General features: G+C 41.6%; 1 protein-coding gene across 10 annotated transcripts in view; it reads left to right on the top strand.

Annotated features, from left to right (window-relative positions):
• Positions 1–20,137, top strand: part of FNIP2 (folliculin interacting protein 2) — a 133,590-nt gene that overhangs the window by 79,446 nt on the left and 34,007 nt on the right. For all 10 annotated transcript variants that reach the window (XM_059697737.1, XM_059697732.1, XM_059697734.1 and 7 more), the window contains 5 exons: positions 7,618–7,747; positions 15,012–15,213; positions 15,497–15,585; positions 17,372–17,518; positions 17,637–17,806. In XM_059697737.1, the coding sequence (XP_059553720.1) occupies positions 7,618–7,747; positions 15,012–15,213; positions 15,497–15,585; positions 17,372–17,518; positions 17,637–17,806 (738 nt within the window). The remainder of the gene's footprint in view (positions 1–7,617; positions 7,748–15,011; positions 15,214–15,496; positions 15,586–17,371; positions 17,519–17,636; positions 17,807–20,137) is intronic.

Consider the following 20,137-nt stretch of genomic DNA (forward strand, 5'->3'; position numbering starts at 1 on the left):
TTAGAAGGATAGCACCAATTCTTGACGAGCCAACCATCAAGCCACATTTATTTATTAAACAACAATTTTGTAGCCCCCTGTGTTGTCAGGCTCTACCAGAATTTGGGATGTTTTTGAAGAGTAAAAATATAGCAGCAGCCTTCAGGAAGAGTTACATGTAAACCAAGAGTTAAAATACAGTGTGATAAGGTAGTACCTGACAAACACTGTGGGGACAAAGAGGAAGAGGAAGGGCCTTTGCCTGGGAAGTCAGAGGGTTGCCTCAGAGGAGATGAGATATTTGGGTGACACCTTGTAGGTAGAACAGAACTGCATCAGAGTTTAGGAAAAGAGCATTTCTGAAAATAATTTGTGCAAGGGTATGTAGATCCTTGAGTGTATACTGTTAGAATGCTGGACTACAGGGCTGGGAATGTGAGGCCATGTCAGAAGGTAAGGCTGGCTATGAAGGACTAATTGGAAGGTGCCAGTGCTGTGCTAAGGAATTTGGATTTCATCTTGTTGTTGGGGCAGCTAAGGGACGTAACTTGGTTGGCTGTATATTTTAGATCCATGCAGTGCTTCACAGACCCCCTCCAGAAAAGCTGGACTAATACAGTTATTGCTAAAACAGATCAATGGCGAAGGGGTTAAGGGAGATGGACAATACATAGATTTTCCCCCATTAACTCTATTACTTGATTTCAATATAACATCCCCAAACTTATGGGGCTTCTTGCCACTGTGTGTGTGTGTGTGTGTGTGTGTGTGTGTGAGAAACTAGTATAAAATGGTTATCTGATTTAACATAAAATTTTGAAAATTAGTCCATTGTTGTTATTGTTTTCCTTTTCACCTCTTTTTTGGGGTAGTATCATAGAAAAATATACAACTTTTTTTTTCTGGGTTATCCAGTGGCTTTTTATAATAACAGAGAGGAAAGAAAATCTTAATTTTGATCTATCCTTAATGCATTTTACTCATAATTTCTCCAATGCCTCTTAGTATAGTTTGTAACATAACAGAATAGGAAATAATGCAATAACAAGAGTATCCAACTCATTCACGGCCTTAACTAGTTAGAAAGACTTCTTTTTTGAAAGAAGCTTCAGTAAAGGAATAAACCAAATAATAAGCTCACAGTGACTTTTACATTGTAATATTAGCAGTTTACTTACAGGTCTTTGCCTTACTCCCTGAATCTTTGGAATGAATTAAGGAAGTCAAGTGAGAAATACATATATATTTTTCAGAATTTAATATTCATAGACTTTTACTCACAAATTTGAGAACCATTTTTCTAGTGTCATTGTGGAAGATGAGATGTAGAAGTGGAAGCCACGAAGGAATATTTTTGCTTACCAAGAGATTGGAAGCATCCTAAGTGTTCATCACTGGGATTGGCTCAGTGACATACTTCCCAGCAAGGGAATACCGTGTGGCAGTTAAAGGGACTGAAGCAGCTTGGCAGGCCTTGGAATAGAAAGTTCTCTTAGGGTGTAGCAACAGTGTGTTACAGTAAACTCTCATTTATGTTTCAAAAAAAAAAAAAGGCATATACAAGATCTCTCTCTACACATGAAGATAGATAATTATGCACATAGGCTGTCTCTGAAAGGGATACAGCTGGGGGAGGTATGGAGGGGAAATGCATTCTCATTGTATCTTCTCTTGGATATTTTGAATGCGTCCTCTGTACATATATAAATAAAAAAGATGAATGATTTTTAAGAGATTCTTTTAGTGGCTGCCATTAGAAATATTTCAAGTAAAGTCTTAGAAGATGGATGAGTTTCAGCCATACCAGGAGGTAATTTGGCAGGGCTGGGTGACAGGTGGGACACACAGGAGATGGGGCAGGAGGGAGGAGCCAAGGGTGACGCTCCAGTTCCTAACTTGGGAAAAGAAGCAACTTGGGATGATGGCGTTAACCTGTTTAGGCAAAGCAGGAGACAGATACTGAGATCACTTTTATTAGAAGTGTCTGTAAGTTGTCCAGCTCTGGGTAGTCAGCTGTAATTTAGAAATAGGAAGCTGGCTCTAAAGAGATGAGCTGGGGCAGAAACTAAAATTTGGAAATCTTGGGTGCCCGAGTAGAGTAAGGTTCAGAGGGCTGGGATTGAATCCAGAGTCACTGAGCCTTCTTAACCTACCACCTTAATTCACATTTAGATTCTCTTCCTCACCAAAATGTCCACCTCATCAACAAGAAAAAATAATTTCCCCACTCTCTGTGCAACTTCATTTCCTCTGTCCTTCAGAGCAGTAAAATAAACTGAAGATCAGTATGAGGAAAACTTCTAGTATGTACTGTGAAACATTTTTATTTGGGCATTTTAAAATGAACCCTCAGGGTAAGAACATACAGCATCATAGTGTTTAAAGAGGCCGTGGTCTGGGCCGCTGTGCAGGTACAGGATGGAGCCCACACCCAGAATGTGGCTTGAATGTCAAGACTGATGACACCACACACACACCAAGAGGGCGTGAGGTTTATTACCACAGACCGAGGCTTTCTGCTGAGAGCACGGTGGCTTCTCAAGCTGGTCAGAAAATGACTTGCGGGAAAGGGAAGGGAGACTGTTTGGGGGTGGGGTTATGGTGGTTAGGGAGTAGGTCCAGGTGAGGGGTGCTGCACATGGTGTGAACTTCCTACCAGCTCCAAGGAGGGAGTATCCAGGCTTTCTCATCGGCTTGCCCAGATATGGTGGGGCGAGGGAGCCGGGGGAGGAGGGGATGGTGTGAAGCTTAAAAGCTATCAGCAATCAAGCATCACACAGTGGAGTCCAACTTTTTATTACCACAAGGGTCACCATTGAATAATGCAAAATGACATCCCATTTGTACCTGACACAGTGCTTTGTCGAGAGTTGCAGGAGTCCAAGAGTGTGCTGTTCCTGTTTGTCGTCTGTGTAGGGGAAGGGCCGTGGCACCCTGTTGGCCTCGCGTGCATCCATTATGGGAAACGGCTTCAACTGCCATTTATCAGTCTTGGCGGTATAACTTGTGCTCCTACCCACAGCTGTAGCTACCCACAGCTGTCCACAGCTTGGAGAATGGGAGCCCTAAGGAGCTGCTAGGAGGTCATCTCCCACTCATGTCTCCGTCTCTCCTGGGCAGTTCACATGGGACAGTTTCTCATCACCTCCAGGGTTCTGATGAAATGTGGAGCTTTCTGCCCAGGCCCCTAGAGCTGCAGAACATAAAGCTGGCTCCCCAGCAGCAGGGGCCCCCACAGCTTGTGTTGCAGGCATCTGACCCCTTTTGTGTCAGTGTTGTCCTTTTTTGGTGTGTGGGAAAGGATCACTGGGAACTGGCACCTTTGGCTTATTCTTCTGTCTTTGTCTCTAACACATTATCCAAATCTTTACTGTCAACTCTTTACCTTGGGCTCTGCTTTCTCTTAAATGTGTGAACGTGGCAATCTGTACTGTAACTTGGGCAGAACTCAGTTTCTGCATTTCTTTAGATTTCTGATATTTCAAGGCAGATCTTTGATATTCTACTGGAATGGATATTTTATTTTCTTCAATTTCACAATTTGTGGACTCTTTAGCTTTAGCTTTTTCCTTTGTAGGTTTGCCATTACGATTTCAAAATACCTTATTTTTTTAAATAGGCTTTATTTTTTTAGAGTAGTTTTAGGTTCACAGCAAAACTGAGTAGACAGTACAGAGATTTCCCCACCTCTACCCCATGCATATCCTCCCCTGTTATCACCCACCAGAATGGTACATTTTTCAGGAACGAATGGATGCTAGTTGAAGAGTTCTTCTCAGTCAGGAGGGTAGGGGAAAAAGCACAAATTTTTAAATTGGGAGTTAACTAGGTACACAGTGTTAACAGTAATCTGGTGATGGGATTTTGACTATTTTTTATTTTCTCATTAGTGCACAAAACTGCAAAAGTCTTTTTAATCCATGTATGTATTATCATTTTTCTAATTATAAAAGGATTCTACAAAGAAAAGTATACTGAAAATCTTAAGGAGCTTTAGACATAGCACTTTTGAAGCTTAAATTGAGCCTAGGAATAATTTATAAGTCTCATATTTTATAACCAATTGGAGAATTTGTTTACCCAGCTCACAGAGCTAATTGGGGGCATGGCTACGGCTGGAATGCTCCCCACTGAACTCCCATGTAAAAACTCTCCAGTATCCAGTAGATGCCAGGCCCCATAGCAAAAGGAGTTTGCATCAACTGGGCAGAGCCTGTGCAGCTCTATTTATTTTATTCCCCACCCTAGGATATGTTTTTATTGATTTTAGAGAGAGGAGAAAGAGAGGCATTGATGTAAGAGGGAGAAACATTGATCAGTTGCCTCCCATACGTACCTCAACCAGGGATTGAACCCACAACCTTTTGGTGTACGAGACGACACTCCAACCAGCTGAGACACCTGATAGCGCACAGCTCTGTTTTTATCAAGCTCCTCAGGTGAACAGGCTGCACAGCAGAGCTCAGGCGTTGTATCGCACTGCACTGCCTTTCAGATTGAGCCTCGCCAACCATCAAATGCACTAAATGTTGATTGGATAGCTGGATCCACTCTTCACTCATGAAAAATGGCAGTAGTTTGTTGGCCAAAATTAGGCCTGATTTTGTATTTGAGATTTGTAACTGTATTGTTTCTTAGGGTGTCTGATTGATATATACCACAGTACTTTTCCATAAAAATCTTATTGAGAAATCCTATATAATAAAACCCTAATGTGCAAATCAACCGAACAGTGAAACGACCAGTCTCTATGACACGTACTGACCACCAGGGAGCAGACGCTTAATGCAGGAGTTGCCCCTGGTGGTCAGTGCTCTCCGATAGGAGGAGCGCCACTCAACCAGAAGCCAGGCTCAAGGCTGGTGAGTGCAGCAGCAGTGGCGGGACCCCTAAGAACCCCTTGGTGGACATCCCCCGAGGGGTCGCGGACTGTGAGAGGGCACAGGCCAGGCTGAGGAACACATACATACACACACACACACACACATACACACACAAACACACACACACACACACAGTGCATGATTTTCATGCACCCGGCCTCTAGTATCAAGATATTTTTGATGAGGAAATGCTGGATAGCTCTAAGCCAGCACTTTAGCTTAATATTTCATTTGTATGCCATAGACATTCTTATTCAGCATTTTTTTAATGAGGAGAAAAGGAATAGTCTCTTCTCTTTTTTATTTTAACTTTTTGCCTTCCCTTTCATGTCTCTATTTACAAATCCTAGTTTCTTTTCATAATTAGCCAATCAGCATTAATAACTTTTTAGTACTCAGAAATGTCTTAATTAGTCCACCTTTTCCAAGAATTATCAGAGAGTGAATAGCTAACATTCATCATGTGGGGCTCTGGACTAAATGTTTTATATGGATTGATTTAATTCTTACAGGAACCTTAGGAAATAGATCAGTGTTTTTCAAACTTTTTTTTTGTCTGTAACACATGCAAATGCATTTCACATCATGATCCAGTAACAAACATCTTTATAAATAACAAACAAAAGTTTCACCAACTAATATTAACACTGCACTATACTGTTTTTAAATGTTGGTTTCAATCCACTAAATAATTCACAACACACTAGCACAGTGGTCGGCAAACTTAGTAGTCAACAGAGCCAAATATCAACAGTACAACGATTGAAATTTCTTTTGAGAGCCAAATTTTTTAAACTTAAACTATATAGGTATGTACATTGTTATTAACTTAATTAGGGTACTCCTAAGGCTTGTATTGCTCTGTGTATCACCACAGTCTTGCTTCTGTGCTGGGATAAAAATGTTTGTAATACAAGTACTACCCCTCAACTGTCCTCCACCTGCCAAAAGAAGAGTATTTGCTCAGCGGAAGACAGGGGACCCTGAAGATTTGGGAGTAGGGAACGAGGACCTTCTGGATTTTATAGGAGACTTTGAGAACTTGGGAGATGGGGCAGAAATTTCTAATTGGATTTTTTTATTAAGTAATTTTGTGTGGCTTTGAGGAAAAAACTCTCTTTTATCTCCTTTCAAAATTGTCAGTAAAATTACTAACTCACTGATATTTGAAATGTGGATTTGATTTTGGAGATTTATGTCCAGGCTTAAATCAAGGCTGAAGCCAGATTGGAACAGAGGCCACCTGATGGAGCCAGCCACATCTGGGTAACACTTTAGTGCAGAAGTGCTGTATATGTAGTAAACATTTATTCAGTGTCTGCTGTATTCAGGGCACTGTCCTGGGTACAAGGCACACAAAGCATCTCGTAGGCCTCTGCTGTGGGCAAAGCATCTATATTTTATAGCCTGGAAAGCTCATTGATATTCTTCTAGACTTGAAGCTTCATGCAGGCCGATACGTGTGTGTCTTGTCCACCACTGTATCCTGCACAACACCTGGCACATGATAGACACTCAGCATTAGCTTATTGAATATTGACTAATAGCCAGGTAACTCTTGTAGTATTAAAAAACTGAGGTCAGAAAGCCAGATTATTTCCATCTGCCTGTAAAGCATACATAAAAATATAATAGTCATTTGGAGAAATTGCCTTGTCAAGTGATATCAGTGAGCATAGTACACTATGATTACTGAAGTCAGTTTCCTTTGCCCTGTGATTTGCTTCTGAAAATGTTGTCTAGCCATCTGTAACACCCCATTTCCTTTTCCATTGGACTGAGTAACATTTCAGTATATAATTCCTTAGCCCTAGGGAAGTAAAAGGGGAAAGTCCATCTCCTTCCATTCTTCCAAACCATTAGACATCCTCCGAGCCACTGTGATTTGAAAGAAACCCTGTGCCTACCTGAGATGGACCAGTCCCTCTCTGCCTGTTAGAAAAGTCTGGGCCAGCATGCCATCTCATAACTTACTGCAAGCCGAAGTGCAGGCATCTAGTATTATGTATCAGGAGGAAGCAGAGAGAGGCTCGGAGGCAAATAGGTAATCCAAGCAGAAAATGGATTTAACCCTTTTCAGTCCAACGTGGAGGCTACTCGACAGACCAGGCGCTAGGAGCAGGTCCAACGTCGAGGCTGAGGTCGACACCACAAACCAGTTCAACATTCAATCCCGTCAATTAATTTGGATCAGACTGTTTGAATTTCAAAAATAAAATTGGACCGCAAAGGGTTAAGATTAGAGACTGGAGGTGGGTGGGGGTGGGGGGAAGGCGGGGTAAATATTGTGTATTTGGTGATGGGCAGCAGGAGAGAAGATATTACGTGGAGCAAATACTCATTTGCCTATATTTCATTTAGATTTACTTACACCTGTGTAAGTAAACATTGTGCAAATATTTCATTGGTTACCAGGTGGCAATATAATCAGTTATGTTATATGTGGACCATTTTATGAGCAATATGCACTCTGCACTCTAATTGAATGAGTAATAATTACTTTGCATTCATAATATGAGGCCAGGTAATTAATGCGCTTGCTAGGTTTGTAATCCCTGTTTCTCTTCATTTATTTTCCTTTTTAAAGGATGTTTCCTTTGCTGTACATAAGTCTTAATAAGGGAGAAGTTATGTCTCCCCCTCCTGGCTATGACTGGTAGAACCTAAAAATTTAGGTTATTTGCATGTATTTTTTTATTTAGCTACATAGTATTCATTTACCACAACTTTCAACTTTTAACTTTCCTCCCTACAGCCTCCCTAAGCAGCCTCTTGATTACACCGTTCCCATCTCCAAGCTCCTCTACGTCCTCTTCTAGCAGCTACCAGCGCCGCTGGCTTCGAAGTCAGACAACAAGTTTGGAAAATGGCATCATTCCAAGGAGGTGAGCTGAAAGTTTCCTCTTGCTGAGAAGGGGACTGGTGCAGGCAGCTTGGTGGGGCTGGCAGGACACTGAGTTCACCTATTGTCAAGGGAACAAGAGAGCTGACACTTTTTGATGAGCCTCAGTTTAGCCTGAGAGTTTACAAGTTAAAAGTTTTCTGGAAAGAACAAATAAAAAAAACAACAAAAATCTCCTGGTTTGGAAAACACTGGGGAATGTCCAGATGGTTGTGTCGTGTATAAACTATGTATGGTGTTCATTTAAAACGAGTATGCTCTATGTTTTCATTGGCTTCCTTCCAAATGTAGCTCTTGTACATTAGGAGGGTGGAATAAATCTCTTCCTTGGGTTATGGTGACTCCAGTGTGAAAATACATGAACTCAAAGATTGGGACATACTCTCTGTAAAACTTGAATTCTTAAACTAAACAGTCATGAATCAGATTATGAATAGAGGTGGAATCAAGATATTTTCTGCCTTCATTTCAGTTGATTTTTATTATTTTTTAATTACCAGTTGACATTCAGTATTATTTTACATTAGTTTTATGTGTGCAGCATAGTGATTAGACATTTGTATAATTTATGAAGTGATCCCCCTGATAATTCTAGTACCTACCTGGCATGCTTTTAGATCTGAAGTTTAGTTATATTCAAAATACATCTTTTTGGCTTATGATGGTGTTACGTCAGTAGCTTCCAACCTCTTTTTTCTACAACCCAGAAACTCAAAAGGGAATCAAGATAGGTTGTACCTATGAAAACTCACATGTAAATTGGCTGATAGTAAATTGACTAGTTCTCATCATGTGTAGGGAATCTGTGAAAGTAAAAGATGATTCAGGTGCTTGCCTGCATTTGGGTAGTCTGAAGATATATACCACAAAGCCTATATAATAAAAGAGAAACATGCAAATTAACCATCCCTCTGCTATGCTCACCAGCCAATCAGAGTGAGTATGCAAACTAACCTGACAAAGATGGCGGTTAATTTGCATACGTAGGTGTCAAGCGCCCCAGGAGGCGATGGCGGCTGCGGGCTCCCGGGACCATTGCCGCCCCAGGAGGTGAGGCACGTACAGTGCGATTGAAACTTTGTGGCCCATAAGCAGAAGTCGGTATTTTGTGGAAGAGCCACACTCAAGTGGCCAAAGAGCCTCAGTTTGCCAACCACTGCACTAGGTGAATGTGAGAATGAGTTCACCTGGATATAATTTAAAGCAGCATTAGTTGCTTCCTCTCCTACAGTTTGATAATTGTACTAGTATCAGCCTCACAGCCTTGTTGGAAAGGTTTGAAGAGATATAGCCAATTAAGTCAGGCCAAGGCGAGATATGGTAAATAAAATATTGGCCAGTATGACTTACTTACTATTATTGCCATCGTTATCATTGCTGTCACTGCAACTGCCAGGAGAAGGCGTCCCACCATCCTCACGGAAGAAATAGACGGGTCTTAGAAGCCTTCCTGTTCAGACAGCTTCCCTTTACTAAAAATGCTTTTCCAGCTTTTCCGGTTTGAATCCAAAGTTGAATAGCATTCTCCAACACAGTCCTTCAAAATTTTTCAAAAACTCTAATTTGAATTGAGACCTGGCATTGGGAACTGAGGAATCTCTAGTAAACTTACACCTAAAATAGATATCTTGGGCTCAAAAAATGAAAATACAGGGGCCCTTGTAAAAAGTGCTATTAAAGAGTATACTAAAATGTAGTTTCCCCTTTAAAAATATTTTACTTTCAAAACATAATAGGAATAATAGTGACACATGAACAAAACAAATTTATGAATTACAAAAGGTAATACTTTGGTGTTATAATTTTATGTATTAGAAAAAATTGTAGTTGCCCTAGCCAGTTTGGCTCAGTGGATAGAGTGTCAGCCTGCAGACTGAAGGGTTCTAGGTTCAGTTCCGGTCAAGGGCACATACCTCGGTTGCAGGCTTCATCCCTGGGCGAGTGCAGGAGGCAGCCAATCAATGTGTCTCTCTCTGTCTCGTCCCCTCCCTTCCACTCTCTCTAGAAATCAATGGAAAAATATTCTTCGGTGAGGATTAACAAAAGAAAATTTGATACCTTCATTCATCATAAGATTTTTCTGGCTCACATTTCTGAAAGTTCATTTGTATAGGTTATCAAAATTTATACATCAATCAATATAATTTAAAGCAGCCTTAGTAACTCCTGGCAAATGCAAGATGGCACATATTTTTGATAATTTTTTATTTTGAGAAAGATCTTTTTGCTGATGCAACTAATACTGGAACTTTATAGTTATGACAACATTGAGATACATTTCTAATAAAATTTCAAAGCATAAATTTTAGTATATCTAGATCAGATTATTCTTGTGGAACAGTTTTTCTAAAAAGATTTAATTCTTCACTCAAATCCATTTGTGTAAGTCTGAATTTAATTTTAAATGTAAATTTATACAAGATTATTTTAATGTTTCCTCTGACATTTTCTGTAACTTATGGAGGTCTTTTATATATATGTTTTCATTGATTTTTTTTAAGAGAAAGGAAGGGAAAGGAGAGAGGGAGAGGGAAGGGAGAGAGAGAAAGAGAGAGAGAGAGAGAGAAACATCAATATGAGAAACATCAATTGGTTGCCTCCTGCACGCCCCCTACTGGGCATTGAACCCAAAACCCCGGGCATGTGCCATGACCAGGAATCTAACCAGCATCCTTTTGGTGCATGGGATGATGCTCAACCAACTGAGCCACACCAGCCAGCTGGAAGTCTTAAAAGAAACTGAAAGTGTCTTTATGAGTTGCATGTAATTTAGAATGCCTTATGCATTCTATCACTGCATCTTCAACAGTATGGAAAAATTAATTTTATACTGGGCGTCCTTGTTAATAATTTCATCTGAAACTTCATATGAACATAGTGTCTGTTTGGGGGCGGGGGGGGGGGTTCTGTCCAATGCATCAATCTTTTTATTTTATTTTTTTCATTTATCTTTATTGTTGAAAGTATTACAGATGTCCCCCTTTCTCCCCTGTTGCTCCCCTCTACCTGCTCCCACTCCCTCCCCAGGCCTTCACTGCACTATTGTCTGTGTCTGTGGGATATGTGTGTATCCTATCTAATAAAAGAGAAACATGGTAATTGGCGTACGACCGATACCCTTTTCATTGGCTAATCAGCGAGATATGCAAATTAACTGTCAGCCAAGATGGCCGCCGGCAGCCAGGCAGCTTGAAACTAACATGAGGCTTGGTTGCCTCAGTGACGGAGGAAACCAACGTTCCCCGCCTGCCGCTGCCTCTGAGCGGGCAGTTTAAGAAACATTGTAACAAATACGCCCAACTTCAGCCAGCAGATTCGCAACATTGTAAGCAAAGGCCAGAAACCTACTTTCAGCCGGAGGCCTAAGAGCTGGAGCCAAGCCTCAAGCTAAAGCTGGCCCAGAATTAAAAAAAAAAAAGGAAAAAGGAAAAAAGGAGCGTTTGGGAGTTCAGTCACCCCCAGCCTGAAAACAGCCCTCAGCCCCTCACCCAGACTGGCCAGGCACCCCAGTGGGGACCCCCACCCTGATCCAGAACACCCTTCAGGGCAAACCAGCCGGCCCCACCCGTGCACCAGGCCTCTACCCTATATAGTAAAAGGGTAATATGCCTCCCAACACCGGGATCAGCGGAGCCGTGAGGCCTCCCGGCACTGGAATCAGCATGACAGGGGGCGGCACCCAAACCCCCTGATCGCCCTGCGGCTCTGTGTGTGACAGGGGGCGGGGCCACAACCTCCCTATCCACCCTGCTCTGTGCCTGATAGGGGGGAGCTCCCCCCCCCACGGGCCCTGCTCTGTGTGTGACGGGGTAGAGCCATAACCTCCCCATCGGCCCTGCCCTGAGTGTGAGAGTGGCGGCGCCCCAACCCCCTGATCCGCCCTGCTCTGTGGGTGATAGAGGGCAGCACCCCAACCCCCTGATGGGCCCTGCTCTGTGTGTGACAGGGTACAGAGCCCCAACCCCCCTGATGGGCCCTGCTCTGTGTGTGACAGGGGGTTGCTCCACAACCTCCCCATCGACCCTGCCTTGAGTGTGACAGGGGGCGGCGCCCCAACTCCCCAATCAGCCCTGCTCTGAGCCCGACCAGGGGCTGCACCTAGGGATTGGGCCTGCCCTCTGCCACCCGGGAGCAGGCCTAAGCCAGCAGGTCGTTATCTCCCGAGGGGTCCCAGACTGCTAGAGGGCACAGGCCAGGCTGAGGGACCCCCCCTCTCCCCCCCCGAGTGCACAAATTTTTGTGCACCGGGCCTCTAGTATATATATATTCATTCTTTGTTTAATCTCTTCCCACCGGCTCCCCTCTAAAATATGTCAGTCTGTTGCATGCTTCAATCTCTCTGGGTCTATTTTGTTTGCCAGTTTGTTTTGTTCATTAGATTCCAAATATAAGTGAGATCATGTGATACTTGTCTTTCTCGCATCAATCTTTTAAAAAAAATTTAATCCTCACCTGAATATATGTTATTACTGATTTTTAGAGAGAAACATTGATGTGGGAGAGAAACATTGATCAGTTGCCTTCCGTACATGCCCCAAACAGGGATCAAACTCATAACCTAGGCCTGTGCCCTGACCAGGACTTGAACCCTCACCCTTGTGGTGCAAGGGATGACGCTCTAACCAACTGAACCACCTAGCCAGGGATAATGCCTCAATCTTTACATTTACTTTCTATTTCTGTCCCTGTGGATATTTGATTTATAATGTTGTAGCAGTTTTCAAAACCGGAGATTATAAACTCTGAAGAATTTTAATAACTTCCTGGTATGCTTCATTGTGGTGTCCACTCTAGGCTCTTACTTGGTGATTATTTACTATTCTGGGGCTTAAGTCAGAGAGTTAGATATTTGTGCAGAGTTCATGGGGAGGGGCCCTGATGATGATGGACAAGCTGCCCCCCACCATGAGTCACTGCCCTGCCTAAGTCCTTCCTCTCGCCCATGGTCGTGAGCACTACTGCTTCTGCTGCTGCCACCGTCAGCCACCAAGCTAGGCCCCAGTCCCAGCCTTGCCAAGTTGGGGCCTTGTGGCACCCTGGATTGCCCAGACATGTGTGTGTGTGCCTGACCACCAGGCCAGTTACTCATTGTCTGGGTTGCATGCCCTGGGGCTTGAGCCTACCACACACTCTGCAGTCTGGTATCTTTACCGCTCACACACATGCTCCATTGTCCCTTCATACTTCACTTACAGATTCAGTAATAAAATTATTAAGAATCCAGGACAGCAAGTTGATTAATCACTCTGCCTCAGTTTCCACATTAGCAGAAACGGTCTATGGTACCTTACCTGTAGCTGACTGAGGGCAAAGATAAGATAAATTATTTGGGTGCATACCTGAATTTTTTAAAACATTCAGAAACATCTTTTCTTTGTGGGATAATTTTAAGCATATAATTACAATACCACATGACCTGATTTATTCCTGTTTGGTTGATCCAAGACTACAGAATGAAGCTCAGTTGCTGTAGAATTCAGTGTAGAGATACAGTGAAGCAAGTAAGACCTACCCAATACTGTGATAGCTATGGAAGTTTTTCAGAAATTCAGTAGGGGGCGCTCTCTGCTACGTTGAAGTGAAATAGTTATTATTTACAGGGTAAAGATGAAGACAATGCATACATCTGCATAGGGTTCAGTGTTTATTGCCATTTGATTATTAAGACCACATTGGCTGAAAATGAATGGGCTGATGTGGTCATTTTGCTTTTGAATAAGAAGGGAAATAGGAGATAGATAAAAAGGGTTGTAAGGAAGTATTGGTATCAAATAAGCTCAGAATTTTCTCTTCAGAGTAGAAATAAGCTGATGTAGGGAAACAAATTATAGTACAGGTACTTTTGAAAAGAAGAAGGAGCATTGTATGAAATTAAGTAAAATTCTAAGAGCCTCAAGAATTTTTTTCTGGTGAGCAGATGATTAGGATCTAGGAGTTTCTCAGAGAAAACAGGTGATGGTTTAACACAAGGTGTCACATTTACAACAGCCTCTGGAGAGCAGGCCCTTACAGAGGCATGTCTGTTAGTGAGAGCCTTTACTGACTTATGGACCACACCCACATCTCTGAGATCCTGCTTGAAGTCGAGAGAAACAATAACATATTTCTCTGAGGTTAGAACAGGATGTCTATCTCCTTTCCTTTAAAAATAAAATAGCGTTCCTGACGATACAACTTTTGATGTGTGTATGTTTTTTAAAATACGGGTATGCTTGAAACCACAGGCACATTGTAGATTGTGAGTAGAGCAAGAAATGAGAATTTAAAGACCAAGAGTAGGAGGCTAACTGCCTCGAATCCTGCAAAGCATAATGGTTGTGTTGTAATTTGTAGTAAAGAAAATGGAGGAAGTGGTATCCTTCCATATTTGGCAGAGATATGAGTCTAAGTGGTGGAGTCAATGAGTAAGAGAAAACTTATTGCACAACTACCCTGTGCCAGGCTAGGGGCTTTCCTTTGCAATGATATGTCCTGGGCTTTGATGATTTTTTTTTTTTTGTAGAAAAAAACAACTCTTTTTTTTTTCTTTTCTCTTGCTGATCATAGCTATTTGGCAGTTATGCTGGTTTTTGAGAATAGTTAAATAAGAGACATGGTTGGACCATATATTCAGGATTTATTGGCTTCATGATTCTCTTGTCATAGAAGCAGAGTCTCAAAAGAATGTTAAGTTTTTTCAGAACCTGACTATCCCAGAAGAGAGGTGGACCTTTCTGTTTGGGGATTTCCCAGGGAGCTAAATCAGCCACATGGCTCCATCGAGCATTTACAGAAGTAACTTCATCTAATTCGAACAGCCTGGAAAGTGAGCCTCTACTACCAGCAAATATCCAAATATGACCCTTGATTAAATGGAATCCCACTTGGGATCATTTCTCTTCCCACATTCTTACCTATTGGTGCCTATCAACTAGAACAAAGGGCCCATGTTTTGAGTGAACAGATGTTTCACACCCCTTCCTAAATACCACCAATCTGATGCACAGTCCAAGAAAAAAGTACTAAGGATCTAGCAAGGGGACATTTGAAATTGTTTTCAGTTTTAAGTTTATTTTCATGTCAGGATAGTATTAGGTTGTAAGCTATATTTTCATGACAGAGAATTACAGAAGAGAGTAAATTAGAGGTAGATCAGCTCCTGGTTAAGACTCTGAGTGTTCTGGATTAGCCACCTGAATGTCATCCCCTGACATCAGAGTTTATCTTCAGTGTGATGCACTGATACGACTCATCAAACTTTCCTTCAGGTCAACTGATGAGACATTCAGCTTGGCTGAAGAAACCTGTAGTTCTAATCCGGCCATCGTTCGGAGGAAGAAAATCGCCATAAGCATCATCTTTTCCTTGTTCGAGAAAGAGGAGGCCCAAAGGGATTTCCAGGACTTCTTTTTTTCTCACTTCCCCCTGTTTGAATCTCACATGAACAGGTTGAAGAGTGCAATTGAAAAGGTAATGAGAATGTAATCTTATTCAAATAGAGAAGGGATTATGGGTCTTTAAAGACTCTTTATTCAGATATCAGATCACTTTCCTAGAGAATGTTAATCATTGAAATTAGATATCAGATAATGCATGGCTTTAGGAGAGGAAATTACTGCTTCCTGCCGACTTCAGGCATCACTACCTTGAGTGTTTTGATTATGATATTATCTTTTATTAATAAAGCCTAGTAGACAGTTATACAGCGTTTTCTTTGCCAGAGAGTAATTTGGCGTGTTTCTCTTCAATGAAGGCCATGATCTCCTGTAGGAAGATAGCAGAATCAAGTCTCCGAGTCCAGTTTTATGTCAGCCGTCTGATGGAAGCTCTGGGAGAATTCAGGTAAATTCACAGTTTGTCAATATAACAAATGTGTGAGTGAGTAGCAGTGGCAGCCATGGATCTAGGGAGACATAGAGACCATGACTTGGAAGAATCGGGGGCTGGCAGTTTTTAGTCACTTTAGTAGCTCCTTTAAGATGGAAACTAAGATCAAAGGAGCAAAAAATTTAAGTCGCCCAGCACCAAATTATCCTTACTACTGCCTGACAGACAGTCTTTGGTATTGTTTTTTAACAGGGTGAATGGATAAAACTAATATTTTGGTATCTCTTATAAGCCTGTTCATTACTTCTTGTCATCCTCACAAAAGCCCTAACAGTAGGCACTATTACCCTATTTTACAGATGAGGAAACTTGAGTTCAAGGATCTTGTCCAAAGCATAGATGGAGAGAGTACCTATGTCAGGGAGATATACATTCTCACTTGCCAGGGTAGGCCTGGTTTATACCCACTGTCCTCCCACAAATGTCCTAGTCTAGACATGAAATTATATGATTATATTACAGTGCACTTTCATTGTTAGTTTCTAATTGATGATCTTTGTACTCTGGACAGTAGTTTTCTAGAGTCCTTGTCCCTGATGTCTGGGTGTAAAGGTAACCTGCTTTGGATAGCATGAGGTATTCTGCTGAGTTGGGATTGTCACACCATTTCTTAGAGCCAGCTTCTCGATGGGGAATGACATCCCATTCCAAGGCCATCAGGAGCTAATGAGTCAATGTTACTCTGTAGCTGAGGAACAAAAAAGTTTACAGTTCCTATTGTTAGAAGATTTTTGTGATGTTTAAGGTATATGCTGGTGAAGTCTATAGCCCTTGGAGCAAAATTCTAGTCTTTTATAAGTCCTGGGTTATGTATAAAGTACTTAAGTCATGTTAGTCATTATCTGGTGATTGTTAAGACCTAAGCCACATATGTCAGAAATAGGTAGTGTGAAGTTGTGCTTTTTGCTGGCAGTCTGATGATTAGTAAACCTTCTATCGTTTGTGAGGATAGACCTGAAGTTGACTGTTGCTCTGCTGTGGTCGCCAGAAGCTGGCCTGTGCTTGAGAGTTTGGCTGCTAGTTTAATGAGAGTATCAGTTTTTCAGAGGTCAAGAATGTGAAAGTATAGAACCAGAAAGCCTCACTTACAATGTTCATAAAGAGGTCTTGTTCTTATTTCAACAGCCTATCCCTCCAGAAATGGGGACAAAATAAAGTATTAGCATTTGGAGACCTTAGGTTTAGTAAATGAATCCCAGTTCCATGTGACAGTAACTTGTCATTGCTACCCAACTTGGCAAATGCTCTGTTTTTTGCCAAGGTGGAATTCTGTTGTGTCTCAATTCTTTTATGCACACGGCCTAGAAAATCAAGTCAGAATATGTCTTAGCTATTTTGATTTGGGGAGAATGGATGTGCTTTGCAGCTAGTTGACTTTGCCATTGTGCAAAAGCTGCAATATGTAAATGAACGAACATAACTGTGTTCCAATAAAACTTTATTTACAAAAAAGTGACAGTAAGATTTGGCCTGTGGGTCATAGTTTTATGACCCCGGTTTTATATTCTGTATGAGTCCCTTGAGTCCTACATAGATTCAGATTATTGTTATCTCCTTCATTCCTTTATATAAAGATTAGCGGCCTGATGCACAAAATACGTGCAAGGGGCTCGGCCCTCGCAGCCCCAGCTTCATCCAGAAGGTTGTCCAGACGTGCTAATTAGCATATTAGCTCTTTATTATATCGGTTTATTCAAAATAATATTTGTGACAGTTTTGTATATTCCTTCTCTTTTCATAGAGGGACTATCTGGAACTTATATTCTGTTCCAAGGATAGCGGAACCTGTATGGCTCACCATGATGTCCAGCACTTTGGAAAAAACCCAGCTCTGTCAGCGTTTTCTCAAGGAGTTCACACTCCTAATAGAACAGGTCAACAAAAACCAGTAAGCTTCAGCTCTCTGTAACGTGGTGTGCATATTCTGTGGCCAATGTATGTTCTGTAGATGACATGCCTCTTCCTGCGTTGACTCACCTGGTTGTATTTTCTTCCATTTCTCAAAGGTTTTTTGCTGCCTTACTGACTGCAGTGTTAACCTACCACCTGGCCTGGGTACCGACTGTCATGCCTGTTGATCACCCTCCCATTAAAGCCTTCTCAGAGAAACGCACCTCTCAGTCGGTGAACACACTCGCCAAAACACATCCGTATAATCCTCTCTGGGCACAGCTGGGTTAGTACCTGATTTGATTATTCAGAGACTATATGGGACAGAATAGGGAAAATGGTAGAATTTTTATTGATATTAACTATTCAACCCAGTGATACAAAGCATAGGAGATTGGCCCACAGATTTCTAGTTGTTATGCTACCAGCTTCCTCACCATTCCCTGCTAGCAGCTTTGTTCTACTCGTTTAAAGCTCTGTAGTAAATTTTGTTCTCCCAGACCACACAGCAAATCACCCTAGAGCAGTGGTCAGCAAACTGCGGCTCACGAGCCACATGCGGCTCTTTGGCCCCTTGAGTGTGGCTCTTCCACAAAATACCACGTGTGGGTGCACACATACAGTGCAATTGAAACTTCATGGCCCATGAGCAGAAGTCGGTATTTTGTGGAAGAGCCACACTCAAGGGGCCAAAGAGCCGCATGTGGTTTGCGAGCTGCAGTTTGCCGACCACTGCCCTAGAGCAAGGTCTCTTAACCTCGGCATTATCAGCGTTTGGATCAGATAATTCTTTGTTAGGGGTGGAGGAGCTGTGTTGTGTATTGTAGGAGGTTTAGAAGCATCACTAGCCTTTGTTCATTAGCTGCCAGTGAAAAGCCCCCTTCCCCTCCAAAGTTGTGAAAATAAACAATTTCTCCAGACATTGCTGAGTGTCCCCTGGGGTATGGGGAAAAGACACCCCCTGGCAGAGAACCACTGCTCTAGAAGATGAACTGGATAGGAGAAAAATAAGACAAAAAAGAAAGTAGTACATACAGTTTTACCATCTTTTAAATTTTAGCATAAGTCAGAAACCTTATCTTTTCCTACACTGCTTCCTTGCAATTAGTTGGTGGCATTATTTCCTCAAAGCTTAGTACTGAAGCATGGTATAAGAATCTTAATGCTTTGGCAGAATTGAATACAGAGTTTGGTATTTATGAGACCAATTTTGCATATTTTGGGTTCATATGGAGGAGAGCTATACTATAGAACTGCTCATTTATCAAATGTTTAGAGTGACAAAGTAAAATTTGCACACTCACTCTGTCCCAGACCCTGTGCTAGATGCCAGGGATACGGAGTTGAATAACATGCACTGCTTAGCCTCCAGAAACTAGCTGTCTAACCGAGGAGGCAGATTTGTATTCAGATGATTTCAGGATGTCCTGAGTAGTCCTTTGATGGGGGTGTGCAGAAAGGATGTAAGAGAGAAACTGTAAAGTGTGCTAGTAAAGGCTAAGAGCATGAGTGCTGATCCAGAACTGCTCAGATCAAACCCAGTGTCCATGGGGAAGTGACTTAACCTCTCTGACTCAGTCTCTTCATCTATAAAAAAGGGCAAAAATAGTTGCTGATTGCTGTGGGAATTCAATTGGTTATATATAAAGCACATGCGTTACTGGTGCGACTGCTGAAAATAATATTGGAGGTCTTAGAAAACATGTTATAATAACAATAATGAGAGTTGTCACTGTGAGCCAAGCACTGTTTTTTAAGTGCTTTTTACCCATATTATTAATTAGATTCTCACTACAAATCTATTACTATTGCCCTCACTTTATAGATAATAAAGATGTCTTGCCCTTGTGCCCTGGATCATGAGATGTGTAAGAAAGAGAATACCTGTCTCACTGTTAGGGGCATAATAGATGCATATTAAATGAATTAATAAAGAATTTATTAATTGATAAAGAATCTAAGGATGTTAAAATGTATTTCATACAAGCGATCAGTACTGAGTTCACAAAAGTATTCGGAGTGTGCCTAACTCACTCTGGGTCATCTGATTCTTCCTGGGGAAGGCAGAGCATTATTTATTGTTCTTGTTACAGAACAATAGTCCTGAAGAAAGGTAGTATCATCAACTAGTCACTATGAAGGGAAGAGGGCTGGATGTTAAGGAAACATGATTACATGCTGCCAGGTCACCCATTTAAAAACAATGCTAATTAAGTAGTATGCATTTAATTAGATAAATGTATTTATAATTAGACATGCTTCTCATTTGAAATTTAATTAATTGAGAGCCATTAATTCCCTTTATTCAACTTAACAAGGCAAAGTCCCTTCCTATGGGCTCACCATCCTTTTCCAAGGAGATCATGTATAATTGAATCTCCCATGCTCCCTTCCTTCAAACAGTGCAGCAGTGTCAGGCTGTGGACAAAATGGTGTGAGGAAGGGATAAGGTCTTGGTGCAGAGTCACACCTTAGCTTTATAAAGTCAAGTGTAAATAATGGTTAGGTTTCTATTATTATAAAAATCAAGAGGCTTCAATAATTTGACAGGGAAAGATGCTTATTTCCAATTAGTATTATGTTTTCATTGACTGTTTACCAAATCACAGAAAACAGG

The sequence above is a fragment of the Myotis daubentonii genome, chromosome 5 (genome assembly GCF_963259705.1).
Source record: "Myotis daubentonii chromosome 5, mMyoDau2.1, whole genome shotgun sequence".
Lineage (NCBI taxonomy): Eukaryota > Metazoa > Chordata > Mammalia > Chiroptera > Vespertilionidae > Myotis > Myotis daubentonii.